The sequence below is a fragment of the Xyrauchen texanus genome, chromosome 44, assembly GCF_025860055.1.
Source record: "Xyrauchen texanus isolate HMW12.3.18 chromosome 44, RBS_HiC_50CHRs, whole genome shotgun sequence".
Lineage (NCBI taxonomy): Eukaryota > Metazoa > Chordata > Actinopteri > Cypriniformes > Catostomidae > Xyrauchen > Xyrauchen texanus.
In genome coordinates, this window is record NC_068319.1 from 16783278 (window position 1) to 16807477 (window position 24200).

Genomic DNA, 24200 nt, shown 5'->3' on the forward strand with positions numbered 1-24200 from the left:
CAGCTAGTATTTATTTTTCATAAATACATTAATTTATTATTATTATTATTACTATTGTTTAAGACTAGCACACTGACCTAACCATGGTAATGAAGAGCTTTTCCTTCTGTGTAATATGTGTATAAATATTTAATATTAGGTAACAAATGGGATAATAATGGGCCCATATAAGTAAATATGCTCCTCAATTTTTAAAAGGGGGAGAGAAAACTTCCTGTAGATTTTGACATCAACAACAAAAATAATGTCACTTGAAGCATGTCCTTGTACTGGAAAACTGTCCTGAAGCAAAAGCAGTTGAAAAGCAGTATATATTAACTGTTAATAATCATAGGACATTACTTTAAAAGCTCACACAGCTGATGTTATTTTTCATTTAGTAGTTAATTTAACATGCTGTGCTAACATGCTTTAGTTATATAACATGTTATAGTTACATGCAATTTTTTTATCATGTTTATTATTCTGTTTATTATAATTCTGTTAGCTTTCTTATTTTTTCTATTTATTTTATTTTCAAAAGGGAGACTTTCTATTACACATACACATACATAAAATAAATGGTTTCAAGTTTCAATTATAATAAAGTGTTTGCTCAAAAATAAATAGATAAATAAAATAACCCTTCTGTTTTCACTGATAAAGGAATCCCACATTGTGCTTTATTTCACTACACTTTCACCTATGACTGATTCAACACAACAGCACTGTGACCTTGAGTATGCTACATCTCAGGTTAAATTATAGGCTGGGGATAAAAGTTGAGAGAAAAGAGATGAAAGCACAGAGGAGAAAGGTTGGGCTCAGGTTGGTCAGGGTGATTGTATTTATCCTTTTTCAGGTTTAGCTGTAAAGAGAATTATAAAGTCAGTGTCAATTCAACTTCTCTGGTGGCTCTATGTTAGGGGCAGGTGGTGCTGACGTGGTTGTGCACAATGGTTGGAATAGTCTTACATTTATTTTAAGAATTTATATGTTTTTTGCATCTTGAACTTGCTTTATGTCCATTGTACTAGACAATAGTAGATATTCTTTTGAGAAATTCTATAATTATTAAGGTGTGGTGCATTAAAGCCATTTAATCGTACTCATTTGCTATGTGTTAGGCTAGCCAGTCCTCTTCTGTTAATCAACTGAGATCTGGAGAATGTCATGCGCATGAACAACGAGCGTTCATTGTCCTCTAAATTTACTGTTCTTGTGTGCAGACCTATGAAGTGAGCTTTAATGGTAAATTTTATTCGAATGTGTTAATAATAATAATAATAATAAAAAATTATATATCACTGCAAAAGGCTGTGATTTAATGAAATAAATCTATAGTCTGTATGCACTCCACTTCAAAGTGAAGACACAGCAATGATGAACATTCTCCAAGCACGTGGGTAGCTCATGATACATTGTTACCAGCGGTTTCAGAGCGGTTCAAAATCATTTAATTACTGATATTTTTTTTTTAGAACAATGTTTTTTTTTTCATCTGTATAAAGTAATATGTTGTAAATTATTGTAAAGGTGCATATTTTATTTACCTTATCTGTTTGTGTGAGCAACTGGGAGTACAGACATTTCAAAATAAGATTCCACTGTGTATTTTCAACTTGTTTGCACCAAATATTTGTTCTGGTTATTATTGTGATTTTAGTTTCTTGTTGCATCTTTGTCTGTGCCTGTCACAGTAAGAAAATACTAAGATAATTTTTAACACATTCAATATATACATTTTAAAAGCTATTGGCCAATTTATCATTTATCGCCTTTACTAAACACATTATTGTATCAGCAAAATCCAATATCGGTGGACCTCTAGTTCAGATGTGTTGATATATTGGTACATAATTAAAATGTAAACAATTTTAATATGATCTGGTATGGACATACAGAATTAATTTTATTAGTTTTTTAGTTTTATTTATACATTTTTATAAGTTTTAAAAAAGGTCTTAAAAATACTTCATTGTTTTTTATTTTAAATCTCTGCAGCATCTCTGTATGCTGTTCACTGAACTTTTTTTGTACATAAACCTAACATCAACATAAAGTGTCACAGAAGAGAAGCACACACATCTCTGAAGCTCAGTTCTATAAGAAAAACGACTCGGTTACTAACGTAACCTCGGTTCCCTGAGAGGAGGGAACGAGTATTGCGTAAGCTGCCGTGCTTGTGCTTGGTCAGTTCGCTTCAGTCGATTGAACCTAAAGAACTCTCATGACGGGGCGCCTAATATATAGCCCTAGCCACGGCCATCTTAGCGAGCGCGAAGCGCGCGCCCATTGGTCGCGCGTTCAGAGTCGCCCCGTCATTGGTTCGAGCAAGTTGCCGCAGCACAGCCAATGACCGAGCTGCCTCGCTCATTGCTGTATGCTGTGCAGCTGCAATGCGTTTTACATAAAGACTTCAATATTTCTCGAGAAACGGAGTTTTCCCATAGCGTAAGCTACTTACGCAATACTTGTTCCCTCCTCTCAGGGAACCGAGGTTACGTTAGTAACCGAGTCGTTCCCTCTCGAGAGGTCTCTCCTATTGCGTAAGTAGCTTACGCTATGGGAACACCATGCAAAACGCAGTGCGTGCTGACTTCACTCTATAAAGCCAGAGGCGGATGCCTGAGCCTTAAAGCAAAGTGATTATCCAACAAGCCGGCCAAAGGCGAGCTATATAATGGGAAAATACAGAGCGCCTTTGCCTCAAGGAGGTCCATGGTGGGGCGCTCATTGTAAAAACACAAGCACATAACTTATGTACTGATTTTTCTAAGTATTGATATGCATAAAAAATCCTCTAAGTCAGTCAGAGACGGACCTATAAGGGAGGAGATAATGCTCAGCATATACATACTCCAGTCCATTCTATAGTCAGGCTGATAGAATGTTGGAATGCAATGAGGGGACCTGTAGGTTATAAAACCTGATAAATGTCGAAGGCGAGGCCCAGCCTGCTGCCGCACAAATATCTTCAATGGGTATTAGTGTTGTCACGGTACCAAAATTTCAGTATTCGGTACCGATACCAGTGAAAATCCACGGTTCTCGTTACCAATTTCGGTACCAAACCAAAGTTTAATTTAGACTAAATTTACAAGAAAAAATCCATGGTTCTCGGTACCAAAGCAAAACACAAAAACATGCTAATTGAACAACACACTATTTTTATTAATAAAGGTAAACAATGCCATTCTTTATACTTATTTAAAATTGTGTTTCAAGTTTTTCCACAACTAATAAATGAAAATAAATTACACACCTAAAAAACACAACAATAAGCCATGACTGAATAAACACTCAGTGTTATATTTATAAACTTAAACATTTTTATAAATTAAAAGGTCATTTAAAAAAACTTCTGGTGTGTCATTTAAAAAAAAACTTCATGTCCTCCTGTTTTTTTTTTAACCCTAATAAAATGTATAGTAGCTTTAAATAGTTAATAAAGAAGCTTAATTCTAACACTCATTATATTTGCGTTAGCTGCACCACGTAACGTTATGCTAATGATTTACTACACGGCTAACATTGTGTTTATTTCAATCCGACATTCAAATTAAAATATGGTATATAACTCAAAACAGAACCTCTAAATTTGAAATTAATTTGAAACTTACCTGCTTGAACTCTTTCATTAGATCCGGGTGTCGGTCTTTAAGGTGTTTTATCAAGTTTGATGTGTTTCCTGCTTTTGAGAGGAAACTTCGATGACATCGTTTGCAAATTGGTTTTTGATGATCTATGATGTTCCCCTCGTCATCAGCCGCAAATCCGAAATATTTCCACACATGGCTCTTTCCTCCTTTCTTATCAACAAGAGCAGTCACCACAACAGCGCCGGCGGTCGCCATGTCTCAATGCTTTCATGAGGAGGACGCAACTTCACGCGCTTCGTGCGTGCATGCGCAAACTTTGACCGGGTACTCGGTACCACTGGTACTTGGTACCGAGACGTTTTTTTTTTTTAGTACTGACTTGGTACCGAAGTACCGAATATTTTGACAACACTAATAGGTATCCCACTCGACCACGCCCACGAGGAGGCCATGCTCCTCGTAGAGTGAGCTCTGACGCCTAAGGGGCATTGAAGGCCCTTGGCTTCATAAGCCAGCGCTATAGCATCCACTATCCAGCGCGATATTCTTTGCTTTGAAACTGCGAGACCTTTAGTGCGGCCGCCAAAGCATACGAATAATTGTTCCGTCTGTCTGAACGGGGCAGAACGTTCCAAATATACTCTGAGCGCCCTGACCGGGCAGAGTAAATTAGCGTCGCTTTCGTCCGTTGGGGACGATAACGCTGCCAGAGATATCACCTGTACTCTGAAGGGTGTGGAGAGCACTTTAGGAATATAACCGTGCTTTGGCCTAAGGACAACTCTTCAGTCGTTAGGTCCAAATTCCAGGCAAGCAGCGCTTGATGACAGCGCGTGCAGGTCGCCCACTCTCTTGACTGAGGCGAGCGCCAGCAAGAGCGCAGTTTTGAGTGAGAGCTGTTTAAGGTGCACGCTTCGGAGAGGTTCGAACGGGGCACTCTTGAGTGCGTCCAGGACCGTGGCCAGGTCCCAGATCGACACCGAGGGGGCGAGGGGGTTCATCCTCCTACGCCTCTTAGGAAACGAATGATTAGGTCGTTTTTCCTAATGAACGTCCTTTATCAGGATTGTGTGACGCCGCTATGGCAGCCACATAGACTTTGAGCGTGGAGGGTGTGCGGCCCGCCTCCAGCAGCTCTTGCAAAAAGGCGAGTACACTTGGTATCTCGCACGATTTGGGGTTCAAGCTCTTGGTATCACACCAGTCACTGAACACTTTCCACTTTTGGGCATATAAGCGTCTCGTAGAGGGCGCTCGTGCCTCCGTGATGGTTCTCAAAACTCCACTGGGGAGGTTCTCGGGAACCCGTTGAGGGGCCATGCATGGAGGGCCCACAGATCGGGGCGGGGATGAAGAATCATTCCGTTGGCCTGCCTGAGGAGGTCTAGCCTCAGCGGAATCGGCCATGGGGCAGATTGCATCATCTGCATCAGTTCTGGAAACCACGTCTGGTTTTTCCAGAGAGGAGCTACCAGGAGCACTGCACATTTCACTTCCCTGATCCGACTGATGACCTGAGGTAGCATCGCGATCGGGGGAAAAGCATACAAGGGGCGGCTCGGCCAGACTTGGGCGAGCGCGTCCGTGCTCTTGAGAAGAAAAGGGGGCAGTGCGCATTTTCCCTGGAGGCGAAGTGGTCGACCTCCACCTTGCCAAAGGTTTGCCATAACCACTGAACTGTCAGGGGGTGGAGAGACCATTCTCCTGGGAGAAGCATGTCCGCTCTCCTGGACAGCATGTCCGCTCCCTGGTTCAGGACGCCTGGCACATGCGCTGCTCTCAGCGAGCGCAAGTGGTGCTGTGACCATGAGATGAGCTCCCTGGCCATAGAGTGCAGGGAGCTCGACCTGAGTCCACCCTGGCGATTTATATACAATACTACCGTCATGTTGTCCGTTCGGACCAGGACGTGTTCGTTTTTCAGGTACGGAAGCAGGGCTCTGAGAGCCAAGGCGACCGCTTTCATTTCCAGACAGTTTATATATAGGCGCTTTTCCGGGTTTGACCAAAAGCCGGAGACAGGCCTGCCCTCGTAAAGGGCCCCCCATCCTATTTTGGAGGCATCTGTCATGATCATTTTTCTCCGTGTGTTCACGCCCAGACTCACACCGGTTCGATACCAGTCGACGGCTTTCCAGGGCGTCAGGGCTTTTATACAGCCGTGATGTGCTCTGATTAAAAAGTGGCCCGAGCGCCACGCGTGAGTGGGGACACGGCTCTTGAGCCAGCAGTGGAGAGGACGCATGTGCAACAATCCTAGCTGGAGTACAGCTGATGCCGAGGCCATGAGACCGAGCATCCTTTGAAATCGTTTGACGGGGCGTGCGCGCCCGGTCTGAATGATGTTGCAAGGCGTCGAATAGAGAGCGCGCACTCTGATGAGAGGCGCGCCGTCATCTGCACTGAGTCTAGCACTATTCCCAGAAAGGAGATATTCTGGCTGGGAGATAGCACACTCTTTGCAAAATTGATTCTCAGACCCAGGCATTCTAGATGGCTGATAATCCAAGATCTGTGCGTCGTTAACTGACTCTCTGATTGTGCTATGATTAGCCAATCGTCGAGGTAATTCAGTATTCGCACTCCCGCTGTCTCAGGGGAAAGTGCTGCGTCCATACATTTCGTGAATGTACGGGGGCCAATGATAGGCCGAATGGTAGTACTGTGTACTGGTATGACTGTCCCTCGAAGCTGAATCTCAGAAAAGGCCTGTGATGAGGCGCTATCGAATGTGAAAGTAAGCATCTTTCAAATCCACTGATAGAAACCAATCCCGGGCTGAACTTGCACGAGGATATGTTTGGTCGTTAACATTCTGAACGAGCGAATCATTAAAGCTTTGTTCAGATGTCTGAGATCTAGGATGGGGCGGAGGCCACCGTCCTTTTCGGACGAGAAAATAGCGGCTGTAAAAACCTGCCTCAGCTCATAGAGGGAGGAACAGTTTCTATAGCCCTTCTCTATTAGTTTGAGCACCTCGGTGTGTAGAACATGTGACACATCTCTCCTCACTTTCGTCTCGACCACCGCTGAAAAGCAGGGTGGTCTGCGAGCGAATTGAAGCGAGTAACCGTGTTTTATTATGTTCAAAACCCATTTCGGCATGTCAGGGATTTTTTCCCAGGCTTTTGCTCGCACAGATATGGGCTGAATGCTGGCTGGGGGCGTGTCGCAGTGACGTATGGGCCCCACCGGCAAATTGCCTTGTGCTAACACTGAGCTTACAGCTGTCAGAGGAGCGGGCGTGCGCTGAGCAGCCTTGTTGAGTGCCAAGTGCAGGGGTGCATGTGAGATTACAGGCATGCGCGTTATCTCCGAAATGCTCGCAGCATGAGCTGGAGAAATGTTTGAAACTGTATGGACAGTGTTTTCGGGTGGGGGTGCATACATCGTAATAGGCACGCGCGCCACTGTCATAAAGCTTCCCGCTCTTAGCGGGGAGTTTCTTGGCTCGCGCGTCGCATCTGTGATGCTTGCGGCATGAGACAGAGATCTGTTTGAAACTGTATGGGCAGTGCTTATGGGTGGGGGTGCATACCGTAGTAGGCACGCGCGCCACTTTCATAAAGCCTCCCGCTCGCGGCGGGGGGTTTTTGGCTATGCATGAGTGTGTGTAGGGGTGCATGCAGGACAGCAGGCACGCGCGCTACCTTTATAGTATTTCCCGCTTTTACTGGGGAAGTGTTTATAACTGTGGGAACAGTGCTTGCGTGTAGTGGTGCATACATGACAATAGGCACATGATCTACATACAGTGAGGAAAATAAGTATTTGAACACCCTGCTATTTTGCAAGTTCTCCCACTTAGAAATCATGGAGGGGTCTGAAATTGTCATCGTAGGTGCATGTCCACTGTGAGAGACATAATCTAAAAAAAAAAATCCAGAAATCACAATGTATGATTTTTTAACTATTTATTTGTATGATACAGCTGCAAATAAGTATTTGAACACCTGAGAAAATCAATGTTAATATTTGGTACAGTAGCCTTTGTTTGCAATTACAGAGGTCAAACGTTTCCTGTAGTTTTTCACCAGGTTTGCACACACTGCAGGAGGGATTTTGGCCCACTCCTCCACACAGATCTTCTCTAGATCAGTCAGGTTTCTGGGCTGTTGCTGAGAAACACGGAGTTTGAGCTCCCTCCAAAGATTCTCTATTGGGTTTAGGTCTGGAGACTGGCTAGGCCACGCCAGAACCTTGATATGCTTCTTACAGAGCCACTCCTTGGTTATCCTGGCTGTGTGCTTCGGGTCATTGTCATGTTGGAAGACCCAGCCTCGACCCATCTTCAATGCTCTAACTGAGGGAAGGAGGTTGTTCCCCAAAATCTCGCAATACATGGCCCCAGTCATCCTCTCCTTAATACAGTGCAGTTGCCCTGTCCCATGTGCAGAAAAACACCCCCAAAGCATGATGCTACCACCCCATGCTTCACAGTAGGGATGGTGTTCTTGGGATGGTACTCATCATTCTTCTTCCTCCAAACACGGTTAGTGGAATTATGACCAAAAAGTTCTATTTTGGTCTCATCTGACCACATGACTTTCTCCCATGACTCCTCTGGATCATCCAAATGGTCATTGGCAAACTTAAGACGGGCCTTGACATGTGCTGGTTTAAGCAGGGGAACCTTCCGTGCCATGCATGATTTCAAACCGTGGCGTCTTAGTGTATTACCAACAGTAACCTTGGAAACGGTGGTCCCAGCTCTTTTCAGGGCATTGACCAGCTCCTCCCGTGTAGTTCTGAGCTGATTTCTCACCTTTCTTAGGATCATTGAGACCCCACGAGGTGAGATCTTGCATGGAGCCCCAGTCCGAGGGAGATTGACAGTCATGTTTAGCTTCTTCCATTTTCTAATGATTGCTCCAACAGTGGACCTTTTTTCACCAAGCTGCTTGGCAATTTCCCGTAGCCCTTTCCAGCCTTGTGGAGGTGTACAATTTTGTCTCTAGTGTCTTTGGACAGCTCTTTGGTCTTGGACATGTTAGTAGTTGGATTCTTACTGATTGTATGGGGTGGACAGGTGTCTTTATGCAGCTAACGACCTCAAACAGGTGCATCTAATTTAGGATAATAAATGGAGTGGAGGTGGACATTTTAAAGGCAGACTAACAGGTCTTTGAGGGTCAGAATTCTAGCTGATAGACAGGTGTTCAAATATTTATTTGCAGCTGTATCATACAAATAAATAGTTAAAAAATCATATATTGTGATTTCTGGATTTTTTTTTTAGATTATGTCTCTCACAGTGGACATGCACCTACGATGACAATTTCAGACCCCTCCATGATTTCCAAGTGGGAGAACTTGCAAAATAGCAGGGTGTTCAAATACTTATTTTCCTCACTGTATATGGTGCGTCCAGCTGGAGCTGGGGAAGTATTCGGCACTGTTTGGACAGTATTGATACGTGGGAATGCGCACTTTAGTGTGGACAGGTGACCCCTTAGTGACACAGGCAGAAAATTACTCTTTTTGTGATTTCTGTGTGTTGCCGTTAAAACGGCGTTTGATTGCAGGTGAGCGAGTTCTGTGACTGGCCCATTGACTGCTGTACAGACATTTCCATCCGCCTGTAAGGGGACTGGATAATGTTTCACACGTTTTAGAGAGAGTGGTCCGGCTTTTGCGAGACACACACTCTCTCTTTTTCTTCCTATTGCTAGGAAGACTTACGAGGCTCCGGGTTCAGCACGATCTTGGGCCGAGGACCCCGTTGCTCAGGCGCCTTCCTTCGGTTAGCGGAATGCGAGCGGTGTCGAGCGTCCGTTTCAGGTCTGCTCTTTGGCTGGGAGACGGGAGGCGCCACCCTGGCTCGCTGCTGCTGCTGAGGCGGTCTCTGGCGGCTCTGAGACGAGCTGGAACGCTTGGGCAGGAAGTGACGCATAGCCTGCGAATCCTTCCGAGCTTCAGTGAAGCGTTCAGCAAACTCTTTTACCGCCGGTCCGAACAGGCCGCTTGGAGCGATAGGCGCGTCAAGAAATGGCGCCTTATCCGCGTCCTTCATCTCTGTTAGCATCAGCCACAGATGGCGCTGAAGGACAGTCAGGTTAGCCATGGCCCGGCCGATGGATTGGGCGGTGGCCTTTGTGGCTCGCAGGGCTACGTCAGTGGCGCTGCGCAGGTCCTGAAAGCCTCAGGTTCAGGTCCCGACTCGTCCATGGTGCGGAGAAGTTTGGCCTGATAAACTTGTAGAACAGCCATGGAATGAAGCGCTGACGCAGCTTGGCGGCGGCGTATGCGTGGCCGGCAGAGCTGAGGTAGATCGGCAGGGCTTCGAGGGATGAGAAGCTTTGGCTTTCCATCCAGCGGTGGAGGGTGGGCACAGATGGTTGGCCACAGCCTCCTCGAGGGGCGGGGTTCCCTCGTAGCCTCTTTCTCGCGCCGTCCACCGAGAAGAGCGAGGAAGAGAAAGAAGGCTTCAGGCGAGCAGAGTGCGGGGCTTTCCACGACTTTGTGAGTTCGTCGTGAACTTCGGGGAAGAAAGGGGAGGGTCTCTGTCGAGGGGCCTGCCGGCGCCCCTGCAGGAACCACTTGTCCAGCCGGCTGCGGGCGGGTTCTTCCGGAGAAGACCAGTCGAGCCCGAGGTCTTCCACGGCTTTGGACAGGATGTGGACGATCTCAGAGTCCATGCTGGTGCCCGTGCTCGTGTCCGCTAATGTCGACAGCGCGGGGTCGAAGGCCGAGCCCGGCCAGTCGTCGGATGCAGCGTCAATAGAAAGGCTGTCATCCTTTTCACCGATGTCCCCTGACGCGCCGAACGAGACGAGACCCACCGCTCTGTTGGAGGGGTGCTGGTCCGCCTGCGTGAAATGGACTGGCGGCGGGGAGATCTTGGGTAGTGGTGAAGCACGCGGGGACTGGCCCGGCGTGACTTCACTGAATTCCGCGTGCTCTGGCAGCCTCTGTGAGCGGCGCCTTTTCTTGCGCGGCTCGAACGGAGGAGACGGCAGCACGGTGGAAGCAGGCTCGTTTGTGGCGAAGGCGGCAAAGCGAGCGCGCAGCTCGGCGAGGCCCAGGGAGTCACATTCGGGGCATCCGCCCTGAATGAGAGCAGCTTCTGCGTGGTCAGGTCCCAGGCAGCAAGTGCAGATAACGTGCAGATAACAGCCAGGAAGAGGGCCTCTGCACGAGGCGCAGGTTAAAGGCATTTGGAACAACGCCTCGAAAATTGCTGTTTTACTTAAATCAAAAGCGTCGCAGAGGCGAACACTTGTAAGTAAAAAAGGATATCAGTGATGCGCGCCGGATGGCGTAGCAGAAGGCTTCGAAGGCGGCTGAAGGCGCCGGCGTCCTCTTAGCAGTCCTGCTGTAGGCTTGTCGGCAGGCGAAAAGACTCCAACAATCCGGAGGATCCAGCGAAGAGAAGGTCTTCGCTGAAGGAGATTAAATCTAAAGAACTCTCATGACGGGGCGCCTAACATATAGCCCTAGCCACGCCCATCTTGGCGGGCTCTGAGCGCTGAGCCTGGCGCGCACCATTGGTCGCTGTTCAGAGTCGCCCCGTCATTGGTTCGAGCAAGTTGCCGCAGCACAGCCAATGACCGAGCTGCCTCGCTCATTGCTGTATGCTGTATGCTGTGCAGCTGTAATGCGTTTTACATAAAGACTTCAATATTTCTCGAGAAACGGAGTTTTCCCATAGCGTAAGCTACTTACGCAATAGGAGAGACCTCTCGAGAGGGAACTTGTAGGCTTAAGTTAAGTTGGCATTAAATTATTTGATGAATAATAATGAAACAGCAATGTATTGTCTCTTTTTTGCATAAGCCCCGCCTGGTGGTCCGATGAAATTATTACTTGAACTGTCAGATCCTGCCAGAGATAGGAGGCAGGGGGCGAGCAGCCTACCCCCATCCAGGATGGGACTCTGGTGGCAGTGGGGAGGTGGAGGTTGCCGTGTTGTCACAGTGAAACAGCAATGTGACTGATTTTTAGCAGCCTTATAAAGCAAGGTCTGATAAATGATTGGCGAGGAGCTACCTGGATACAACTGTTAGTCTTCCTGCTAGAATTACACTTACACTTACATTTACAGGTACTCCACTAAAATAACTGACAATTCTGCTGGTAATTGACACAGACCTCCTGATTCGGTATTATTTCCTAGCTGATTCTATATGTATTGTGATATTGCGATTCAGCAAGTATTGCAATTTGATGTTTTGATATAAAAACTGAAATTACAATTGTTTTTACTCTTTAATATATAATTTGCAGGTAAAAGGTAGGGATGTGCAATACTATCAATTTAAAACTACCAGTGGACCAGCCATTGTGTTGTCTGAGCTAGGCGACTAGTTAGTGCTAAGGAACCCATGTATAAGTCTGCATTATGCCCATTTGTATTCAACAAGTAAAAATATACTATATATTAACTTAATAAACCAATTTTTGTTATTTTAGAATAGAAAATATAACATTAATTACCATAGGCTAATACTAATATAACTTTGCAACTTTGTTCAAAACTTGTTCAAGAACCGTTGCTGGGACTGTACTGAATTATGACACACTTTGATAAGACCTTTGAAAAGCTGTATAATTTGTTAACATTAATTACATTTATAGACGGTAAATTATATATTAAATGTAAGTAGAGTGACGTCACTACTGCGTGCTTATCAACAGGTTAAAAAAACAACATTCATCTGTAATGGATAATATGTACAGGCTTTGGATAACTTTAATAAACCTTTGTTAGTTAACACCACTCACAGCTGCATCCACAGATGTAAGTTAAGACTTTGCATAGTAAAGCAGAAACCTTACATCAACACTGTCTAGAAGTGCTGCCGACTTCTCTGGCCTTGGTCTCATCTTAGATTGAAAGTAGGACAGTAGAACTGTGGTTTATTTTTTGGTCTGAAGAGTCCATTTTTCAAAAAACAGCCGTCATGTTATCCGGGCCAAAGAGATAAAGAGCTGACCATCTCCAATTGAGAATGTCTGGCGCATTATGAAGCATACCATACGGCAACGAAGACCCAGTACAATTGTGCATCTAAAGACCTAAATAACGGATGAATGGGGCAAAATTCTGTGGCCAAATGCTTAATAAGTGTTATTAGACGAAATGGTGATGTTTAACAGTGGTAAACAATCGACTGTCCCAACTTTTTGCAATCATATTGCAATCATCTGATTTTAAATTACTGTACATTTTCAATAAAACAATGAAATTGAAAAGGAAAAACGTCTCGGTTACTGTTGTAACCTCCGTTCCCTGATGGAGGGAACAAAATGTTTTGTTGATGTAGTGACACTAGGGCTTGCTATTGGGAGCCCCAAACACCTCCAATCTTTGAATTCAAAAAGATTTTGAATCCTCCAATCAGTAATTTTAAAGTACTGTACATTTAAAAAAACAAAACAAATAATGAAATTCTAAAGGAAAAACATCTTGGTTACTGAAGTAACCTCCGTTCCCTGATGGAGGGAACGACATGTTGTGTTGATGTAGTGACACAAGGGGTTGCTCTTGGGAGCCCCAAACACCTCCAAACTTTTAATTAAAAAAGATTTTGAATCCTCCAATCAGTAATTTTAACTTAATGTACATTTTCAAAAAAACAAACAATGAAATTCTAAAGGAAAAACATCTCTGTTACTGATGTAACCTCCATTCCCTGATGGAGGGAACGACATGTTGTGTCGATGTAGTGACACTAGGGGTTGCTCTTGGGAGCCCTAAACACCTCCAATCTTTGAGAAAAGGCCAATGAATATTGGCGAGTTCAATTTGCACGCCACTCCCCCGGACATACGGGTATAAAATGAGCTGGAATTTGACACTCATTCAGGTTTGGTGCTGAGGAGTGTCTCGTTCCAACAGTAACCAAGATGTTCCCCTTCTGTCACTCACTTGACATTGTGTCCCTATAGAAAAACACCACAACAGCTGAACCATGTTATGAACCACAGGGCTAGGGAGGAAGGAATCCAGGGGTGGGAAAGAAGTGCAAATTTTCGCATCATGGAGGGGAAAATCTCTGTACGCAAGCGGTATACCGGGCGAGTTGTGGCATACGACTCAGACGTAAGCTGCCTTGGCGGTTTTATATATGCCACCATCACCTTGTTGTCCGGCCGGACCAACACACACTTGCCCTGGATCAATGGCAAAAGCCTCCGCAGTGCAAGCAGTACTGCCATTAACATGAGGTGGTTTATATGCCTAAAAAGTCATGGTCCTGTCCAGGAATGAGCAGCTGCATGCCCATTGCACTTGATGCTCCTGGACGCTTGCTGTAAGAGCTGAAGAAGTGGCGGCAGATAGGCATGATGGCCGATATGTGCTGTGGCGCCATGGCCATCTCGTGACCCGAGTCTGAAACCAGTGCTGGAACAGTCTCATATAAATTACTTCAGGAAGCTCAGCACCGACTGCGTGCACTCACTCGTGAGGCATGAAGGGTCTGTGATGAGTTTAAACCGAGACGTGAAAGTATACATCCGAGGCGCCGTACCTGCCATAAAGGAATGGTGCCCGGTGGTCGTGATAACGAGGCCTGTGGACACCATTTGTGTATCCCACGAAGTGAGGAAAGCACTCTTTTCTTGAAAATGAGAGGAAAGATAAACAATGATTCTCCACCCAGCCCTCAACCAGGGGAAGGAGTGGTGCTCTTACCAGCTCCTGTGTAGCGGGTTTCCGACTTTCTGGGTTGCCTGTCTCAGGGGTGCTTCAAAGCCTTCCTTGGGTCCCTGAGGGCGAGATCGGCCGCCAAGTGCAGCTCCTGCATCGATCTCGGGTCAGAACTACACTCATGCAGTTCTTTAACCCTCTGGGGTCGACGGATGTGCCGCCACGTCCTGCTGGATCTTTTCGTCATTACAGCGGAAACAACTTAATATACTCTGTCATTTTGGGGCATACAGATAAGTGTAAGACATCATTAGAGACTATAAAGGGTCTACTTTTATTTGTGTACACTCACAATAACAACAAAACCTTGTGCTTTTGTAAAATAAAGAAAATAAAAAGGGTGAGCTTTCAGCAGTCTCCGTGTTCTCGAGCATATTTCTGAAACACGTCACAAAAATGAACTGAAACTCTGTGAATACTTATCACACAAACATGGAACATATGTCTAAAGAAAGCTTAAGATGTCTACTTTTAAATAAAAGAATTCAAATTTAAAACAAATATTCTCCTGCAATGTAATCTGTATGAAACAAAGCGATGCACAGTTTTCCTGGCTCAGATAAATTATCTCAAATGTGATCACACCCACCAGCAGAGTGCACCATTCATACGGTAATGTGCTGAGACGATCAAATCAAATGGAAAACTCCCCCAACTGTGTCTTAAAAATAAAGTCATTCATTTTACTGCGCATTACGATACACAGGTGAGGAAACTCCTGGATAGTAAGGAAGAGTTAACATTAAGTAAAGTTTTATGTAAAGAAAATGTATAGTCAGATTACTTCTTTTAACTTAAAACTTGATTTTGATCATTAAGTCTCCTCATATTCATTCTCTTTCTGTCACATTCCTCATTGATAGGCCCAGGGAAGGGGTCTTTTATCTCCTCAGGTGTGAATTACCTCAATATTCATGATCATTCACGCCTCCTCGCATATGATCTTTTTAACACAAAAACTGTCTCACAAAAGTTAAATTAGTATATTGTTTTGTATGAATGAGTGATCAGGATGGTTTTCACATCATTTTGTAGCAAAAACTCTAGGCTACAATATCCAATTCTCAAAAGTCTTGTGGACAAATATTTAGTATGTGTTATATGGCCTTATTTCAATGACTTAAAAATTTAGTTTTTTCAAAAACCACGCATAAATGTTATTTTCTCAAAAATACAAACATGTACACACATGTTGCGCACATATTATTTTAGCCCAGTTTGTGCTGAATACAGTGTTATCAGACTTTAGCCATTAATATGTTTTTAAGCAACTGAAAAAAGTACAAATGTCAAGGCATGTCAAAACGTCTCCAAGGCCCAAAACACGCTCAGACCCCAGAGGGTTAAGCGCCACAGCTTGGTGCACTGGCAGGAGAGCCGTGGCATGCAGGGCGGAAGCAGCCTTTCCAGCAGCACTATACGCCCTAGTCCCCAGTGACAATGTAAACCTATAGGCCTTGGACGGGAGTCTCGGACAGCTCCGCCAGGTGGCGCGATCTGCGGGCACAGGTGCACCGCAACTGCCTTATCCACCTGGGGAATTTCCGAGTACCCCCTGGCAGCTCCACCATCGAGGGTAGTGAGAGCGGAGAAGCTCAGAGACTGGGTCTGGGCAGTTAAAGGTGCCCATCGCGTGAGCTCATCATCCACCTCCGGGAACAAAGGTATTATGGTGGGGCGTGGTTGTTAGCGGCGCTCTGGGCCCAGGAACCAATCATCAAGCTACAAGGGTTCAGGGCCCGTTCAAATTTTTTGGTAAAATGTCTAAATTGTCCTTATGAAAATCACTTTAAATGGTTAATTTAAGCTTATAAACTGAAAAAACTTTAAACTCAATTATTCTATTTTTATCTATAGTAATAGCAAAACATAGCAAGATACAATAAAAATCCCATTCCGGCATGTGAACGGCACCTGACGTGTTTTCAAATATTTGCACTGAAATTTCAAACAAATATTTTGAATATTAGCTGAAATATAGGACTATGCAATAACACAAACATTGTCAATGCAAGTTGGGCCTGCTTCTAGCTAAACAAATAAAAGCAAATTCAGAGCTCAATACTGTGACTGTTTACTTAATAATAATTAACCTAAATAAACATGATGTACAGCTAGCTTTGTTCTGCAGTCTCATATATAGCCTATAAACAAATAATAATTTGCTACACAAACACGGACAATTTTTTTCTGTGTTGTTTGATAGGCTTAAAGATAACATCTTTGCCTACAGTCAAGCATGGTGGTGGGAGTGTCATGGTTTGGGGCTGCATGAGTGCTGCCGGCACTGGGGAGCTATAGTTCATTGAGGGAACCATGAATGCCAACATGTACTGTGACACACTGAAGCAGAGCATGATCCCCTCCCTTCGGAGACTGGGCCGCACGGCAGTATTCCAGCATGATAACGACCCCAAACACACCTCCAAGACGACCACTGCCTTGCTAAAGAAGCTGAGGGTGAAGGTGATGGATTGGTCAAGCATATCTCCAGACCTAAACCCTATTGAGCATCTGTGGGGCATCCTCAAATGGAAGGTGGAGGAGCACAAGGTCTCTAACATCCACCAGCTCCATGATGTCGTCATGGAGGAGTGGAAGAGGACTCCAGTGGCAACCTGTTTGGACATTTTCACTTAGGAGTGTACTCACTTTTGTTGCCAGCGGTTTAGAAATTAATGGCTGTGTGTTGAGTTATTTTGAGGAGACAGCAAATTTACACTGTTATACAAGCTGTACACTCACTACATGACATTGTAGCAAAGTGTCATTTCTTCAGTGTTGTCACATGAAAAGATATAACCAAATATTTACAAAAATGTGAGGGGTGTATTCACTTTTGTGAGATACTGTATGTATGTATGTATATATATATATATATATATATATATATATATATATATATATATATACACATATATGTAAAGAGATGCTTTCGTAATACAAAACATTAGTTTAAACACTACCATTTGTTCCACAAAAGTGAGCTCGCTTGCCTTCTCCGTATCCTCAGCTGACAGTCATTCTGAGAGTCTGCCTTTTCTGGATCATACACAGGCAATTATTTTAATAAAAATAAAATATTTAAAGATGATTATGTGGTGTTTTTAAAATGAAAGTAATATAACTGAAAGGGGATGTGTGTTTTCTTCAGTATAAGTTCTGGAATGTCCATCAGCTTTCTCCAGTGACTCGAGCCATTGCCCTTGCTCACCTCTTGTCGCGTGTTTCAGTTCAGGGCGCGGGTCGGGAGGCTGGTTCTGTTGACAGCATCATGATTACCAGCTCCCATCCTGGACACATATCACTTTGCACGCTCAGGTAGGGCTGCATTCAATATTTCACAGCAACAGTGAACGAGCCACCATTAACTTCTGATATGCTTTGCATCTGTTTCTTATGTTTTTATAACCCTATATGACTTTCTTTCATTTCTTAACACAAAGGGAGAAATTGTGAAAAAAAATTTTGCTCAGTGATGTCATACAATTGCAGTTTATTGTGACCATCTCTTCAGGCTTCAAAAGAATGCAAAAGTACAATTCAGAAGTCTAATAAATTATTCCATGAGACTCATAGTTTTTATGAATGCATACGATAAGGTTTGGTGAGAAACAAACCCAAATCTAATGTTTTATTTAGTGAAATTGTTCCCTGACTGCTGATCTCCTGTGTGCATACATGATAGGGCACGAGAACAACAGTTCATGCAGCCCCCTTGTGACATTGGGGCATTCAAGTGAAAACTTTTATTTATCTAAAAGCAGGTCCACCGCAGCATTAGCGTCAACAGAACACAACACAGCTCCACAAAAAAGAAAACAGAACTTACTAAAAATGTCTGAATAGTTTGTAGTCAAGTAATTTATGCATTTCTATGTCCAGCCTTATTTGTATTTTTTTGGACCGGCCAGTTCACTGTGGACGGAGTTATGCTAAAAATAGAAAACAAGCAATCGATGGAATGTACAGTCACTCGTCACAACTATTAAGGACAAAAATTTACATATAGAATATCTTGTGTCATTTGCCGTCATGTTTGGACACGGTGTGATTGTGGCTGCATGTAGCCTCCTCTGTGTTTCTTTTTGATTTCCAAGTACTCCGTTCATATAAGGCTAGGCATAGAAATGTATCAATTCTTCACCTACAAACTCTTCAGACATGTTTAGTAAATTCTGTGTTGTGTTCAGTTGTCAATATTGCTGTGGAGGACCTATTTTTAGACAAACTTAATGCGTTTTCATTGAATGCCCCAATGTCACGAGGAGGCTACGTGAACTTGCTCTTACGCTCAATCATGAATACACATAGAAGATCAATGATCAGTGAACATTTTCATTAAATAATACATTACAGTTTGTTTCTCACCAAACCTTATTGTATTCCTTCAGAACACAAGATACATGTCACATAAAATAATTGATTAGACTTCTGAATTATATTTTTGCATTCTTTTGAAGCTTGAAGATGTGTTCACCATAAACTGCCATTGCATGACATCACTGAGCTCAACATTGTTTCACAATTTCTCCCTTTGTGTTAAGAAAAAAGTAATATAGGATTAAAACAACACAGGGGTGAGTAAACAGTGACTGAATTTAAGTTTTTGTGTGAACTAATCCTTTAAGATTTTTTTCCCCTTCTTTTTGCATTGTGACATTATTTTACATTACAATTGAGCAATTGTTCTTTAAAAAATAAAATAAAATTATAATTTTTTCAAATGATAAATAACATTTTTTTCAATCAAATGATAAATAACAAATAGCATTGGTACATACATCATATATATATATATATATATATATATATATATATATATATATATAGCAATATCGCAAGAGTGTGATATGGCCCTACATCAGCACTGTAGTCGTAGATAATAACAGCAGTGCAGATTTAGGGCATATAGCATGATTGCGAGTGTGTTATTGCTTAAATATATATAAATATATATAAAACAGTTAAATGAACAAAAAATTAGGAAAAACTGGACGGTCATAAAAATGCATTTGTGCATGGAACTACTTTCTTATGCGACCGATCAGAATCTGCCATTGCTGGTTCAAAACAAATGATGCGTCCAATACTTGGTTAGTAATTCAAAAATGTCAATTCAGAAATAGTATCACGGCTTGTGTTGTTTCAAACAAGTTATTGGATAAACAAGGATGGATATGTGTGCGTGTGTGAGAGAGAGAGAGAGATGGAGCATGTGTAATCACCACTACCAAACAGAGATGTTGTCAGCTTTCCGAAGATCAGCTTTCTCAGTGGAAAAATGGCATCCAAGCGGGGGTATTTCTCCTTGTTTGAGTAGATCACTATAGAAACCGCAATGTCATCCGCCATTTTAAACAGCACCCATTGTGTAATTAATCAGTCTGTTGTGTCTATCAGCTGTGATGAGCCATTATGACATATCTTTAACATAATGCAAAAAATCTCATTAATTTGTTTATAATGCAATATATATATATATATATATATATATATATATATATATATATATATATATATACACAGTATATATTATTTAGGTAAGAGGGTATTAAGTAGGATGAGGTGTTTTCAACAATACACAATTTTAAAACTAAGTTGAAAACAAATTTTTTTCACCTTGGCTAGAGGTTGTGCTTTGTATTTCTGTATTATTTGTGTCCTATGTGTATTATCTTCCTATGTTTACCCTTTTGTATTGTACAGAAATTTCGTCAAAACCTGTTGTTTTAAATTGTGCTTTATAAATAAATTTACATTTAATTATGTATATAATTATGTTGTTGTACTACCTTGAAATTAATAATAAATAATCAGAATTACAGTAATGAGATTGTAAGTTGAAACCCCATTGATAATAATGGGATTTATATATATATATATATATATATATATATATATATATATATATATATATACACACACACACACACACACACACACACACACACACACACACACACACACACACACACACAGAGTATGTTGATTTTGGGATAACGTGGACATTTTTCATGATTGTACATGATTGTACACCCTTCTCTCTTGGCTCTCAACGAAGGCGGTCGCATTTTCTCACCCTCTCCCTACCCTTATCTTCCCTGCTTTGCTCCTCTCGTCATATCTAGTCTACTGTCTTGTACTTGAGAGACTCTCTCAGCACTGCTCTTCAAACTAAGTCATCATGGATTTGATCAACTGGTCTCTCAACGCAATTGACACCATCTTCTCGACGAGAAGCTTGGGTTCGGGGGAACCTGTCTGCCCTGACGGAACGTTCGCAGCTGGCTACACGATGGACGCGTGGGAGAGGTGGCGGGTCGTGTGTCTGGCGGCTCTTTCCGTGGAGGACGTTGAAGATATCTACCTATTCGGTACCATGATAACAGGTCTTCTGCTGATTGGATTAGGCATTGCCCTGGTTTATCGAGGAGTTAAGAAGACGGTGACAGCTGTCCAAAGCCTCACAAGGCTGCCCGTCATGATTGAAACAGTGGGCAGAGCTGTCTGCACTCAGACTGGGTCTATGAACCAAAATACGGATAACATCATGGAGAAGCTCACAGCTTTGCAAAGGCAAATGGATCGTTGCAGAGACCAAAATGGACCAGGAGAATAGCCGTGTAAATTAGAATGCGGCTACTCTCCTTAAGACCAAACAATCCCAATCTTATCTGTTTCGGCCACCCTCAACCAGCACTGGCCTTGGCCAAGGCAGCTGTTGGAACAACAACTCCCGGAAGAACACTGCAGTGAGCCACTCTCGCGTTCCTTCCCGACTCCCCAGACACCTGGTGATTGTTGACTATGTCTGGGACCTGATCAAGGTTGTCTCCATGGCAACTTGCTGTGTATCGCTATGACAACCCCTGCGGACTGAGGCACCTAGATTAGATGCTGGCATAACGACTCTCCAGGCCTACACACACATGAACTCTTACACATATATACAGATATGCAATCATCCGCCCGATACCCTATCCCTCGCCTTCGCAGCTTTGTACCCCCAGTCTGACAGGCGGGTCTGTGACCAGCGCCGAGCATGGCTGCAGGTCCGGATGGCTGCTTGCCTGTGCTGGGCCACCTCCACCCCCCAATCCCCTCCCCTGTTGCAAGTCTTGTTCATGTTGTAGAGTGTACTGATTATGTGCTAATGTTGCTGAGGTGTTTTTTTCCCTGTTCCCACACTGTACTTCTTAAGGAGCATAGTCTGGGGGCTGCCTTTTTTTTCTCCTCTCCTCTCCTCATGTCATGCTGTATTTCTTCTAATTCCCTGTCTTCCTGTCCTGTCTATCCCCTTGTCATATGTATGTTTGTATGGACAGGTCGATGGCCAATTTCACTGGTTTACTATGTGACAATAAAGGACTACTACTACTACTACTACTACTACATCGGAAATCACATTATTAAAAATGTACCTAACTTGACCAGAATATATCTACAGCAAACTAGTCTGTATGCAGAAATACTAATGCATACTAATTGATTACTCAGTCAACTGTTTCTTTAATAGCCTTTAAACAGTGAATTATGTTGACTTTTTAACTTGAGAAAATGAGGAAATGAATTGGCTAGCATAACCAAACTTTTAACACATTGGACCATGTAATAGATTAACCTGAGGAGGCAGAAGCTAAAAGAGAACGCATTCTTTTAAAGAGTGATGTGTTTTTTTCGCTGTATACTGTAATCAAAGGTTTTACGCTCACTGGGGATCATGCTTTTGAAGTTGATGTGATTTATTCTGTCTCTTCTTTTCTGTCTGTAGCTTTGTCATATTCGTTTCCTCGCTCATTTTCTCAGTGGTTCTCAAACATTTAGTTCACATATAGGTTTGCTTGTATAACTAAATTCAATTACAGCACCACCATATCAAATTATGGCATAGAGTAAGAAGTGTTATTAACCAAGAACAACTTTGTTTTCTTTCTCTATCCCCATCTCTCTCTTCCTCTCTATCACATAGGCAATGTGTTTGTGGTAAGTTTGGCTTTCGCTGACCTGGTGGTGGCTTTCTATCCCTACCCTCTGGTCTTATATGCGATCTTCCATGATGGCTGGTCTCTGGGGGACACCCAGTGCAAAATCAGTGGTTTCCTAATGGGCCTGAGTGTGATCGGCTCTGTTTTCAACATCACAGGCATCGCCATCAACCGCTACTGCTATATATGTCACAGTTTTGCCTACGGTCGTCTCTACAGCTTCCATAACACACTACTATTGGTGGCCCTCATCTGGGCCCTGACTGTTCTGGCCATACTTCCTAACTTCTTTGTGGGTTCATTGAGTTATGATCCACGGGTTTACTCCTGTACCTTTACGCAGACTGCCAGCAGCTCCTACACTGTGGTTGTGGTGGTGGTCCACTTCCTGGTGCCCATCGCCGTGGTGACATTCTGTTACCTGAGGATTTGGGTGCTGGTGATACAAGTGAGGAAGAAGGTGAAGAGTGAAGAAAGATCCAGAGTGAGGCCCAGCGACTTGCGCAACTTTGTCACAATGTTCGTGGTGTTTGTTTTATTTGCAATATGCTGGGCTCCACTAAATCTCATTGGTCTTGTGGTGGCCATTGACCCAGAGGCCATGGCTCCACGTGTTCCAGAGTGGCTATTTGTGGTTAGCTACTTTATGGCCTATTTCAACAGCTGCCTAAATGCCATAATTTATGGACTCCTCAATAGGAACTTTCGTAAGGAGTACATGCGGATCGTAACATCGGTGTGGATTCCTCGAAGGTTTGTTACTGAGACATCTAGGGGAGCCACGGATGGTATTAGGAGCAAACAATCCCCTGCCATTAACAACAATGAATGACTCTCCTTTTCAGCCAATCACTGTTCACTGATAAAAAAAAAAAAGCAACCTGGTCTCATGGAAACACATTACTATACCTACGTTTTTTAAAATATTGTATGTGCCTCATTGTACATAATGTGCCAGTTTTCTTGGTGAAATTAACTCTATAGGTGCTACAACAACAATGACGTGTATTTCCTTTCAAACAAATCACAGGTAAAATGGCAGATTCTTAGACCGCGTTTCCATTTGGAATTACGATGTGTCTTGGGTGATCCAATCACATGTGGTCAGGTGAGACATATCGCTGTTTACAACTGGTCGCTTAAATCCATCTACGGTGACCACTTGTATTTGGATTTGGAGGGGATGGTCTCTGTTTCACGAAGACATACATCAGTCACTATGTCAGTGGGTTACTGTACGATATTAAAGTGCACCAATGTCAGAAAAGACAAAGGAAGCGCGAAAAGAAGCTGCATGCTATTTCTCCCTGATGCGGTTTAAATTTTATGTAAGCACAAACACAACATGTCAAGCAGAATTATCCACCATTTTAGCATATTACCTGTATTGAAGGAGCTTCAGGTGTTCATGCTTGTCATCCGTGCTGATTAAAGAAGATCTGTGAAGCTCTCGTAACTGTGTATGTATCTGCTTTTGAAAATGTTCCGATCTGACAGTTATTTCCTTTTAAAGCTGCATGTGAACGGCAAAGTTTAAACTCTTGTTTTAGCATTGCAGTTGATTGACAGATGAGTAGTGGCACTTCAAAAACATTTTGTTGCCAGGACACAAACAGGACGGATTAGCGTTTACACTACAAATGTGATCTGGTCACATGCATTTTTGACCACATTTGTATGTGGTTTTTGTGATCTGATCACAAAATGTTTTAGACCCCATTTAGACCTGTTTTTAGGGCTGACCATATGTGATTGGATCACCTGAAACGCATCTTAATACCAGGTGGAAATGGGGTCTTAGTTTATAAACACTTTTCACCCTGGTCCTCTCACAATGCTATCATATGTAATCTAAACATTTTTACTGCATGACATTTTAATATTTGCATTGCATAAGAAACTACATTTACAAGCTTGTGAAAAAAGGTTTAAGGTGTAGTGTAGGAATGTAGGTTTTTGTTTATTGAAAAGTTGACA

The 24200-nt window shown here is 43.1% G+C and overlaps 1 protein-coding gene across 1 annotated transcript in view; it reads left to right on the plus strand.

Annotated features, from left to right (window-relative positions):
• LOC127636807 (melatonin receptor type 1B-B) overlaps positions 1–23055 on the plus strand; it is a 53425-nt gene extending 30370 nt beyond the window's left edge. The window contains exon 3 of the mRNA XM_052117550.1: positions 22208–23055. Within this exon, the coding sequence (XP_051973510.1) occupies positions 22208–23055 (848 nt within the window). The remainder of the gene's footprint in view (positions 1–22207) is intronic.
• Positions 23056–24200: the final 1145 nt, after the last annotated feature.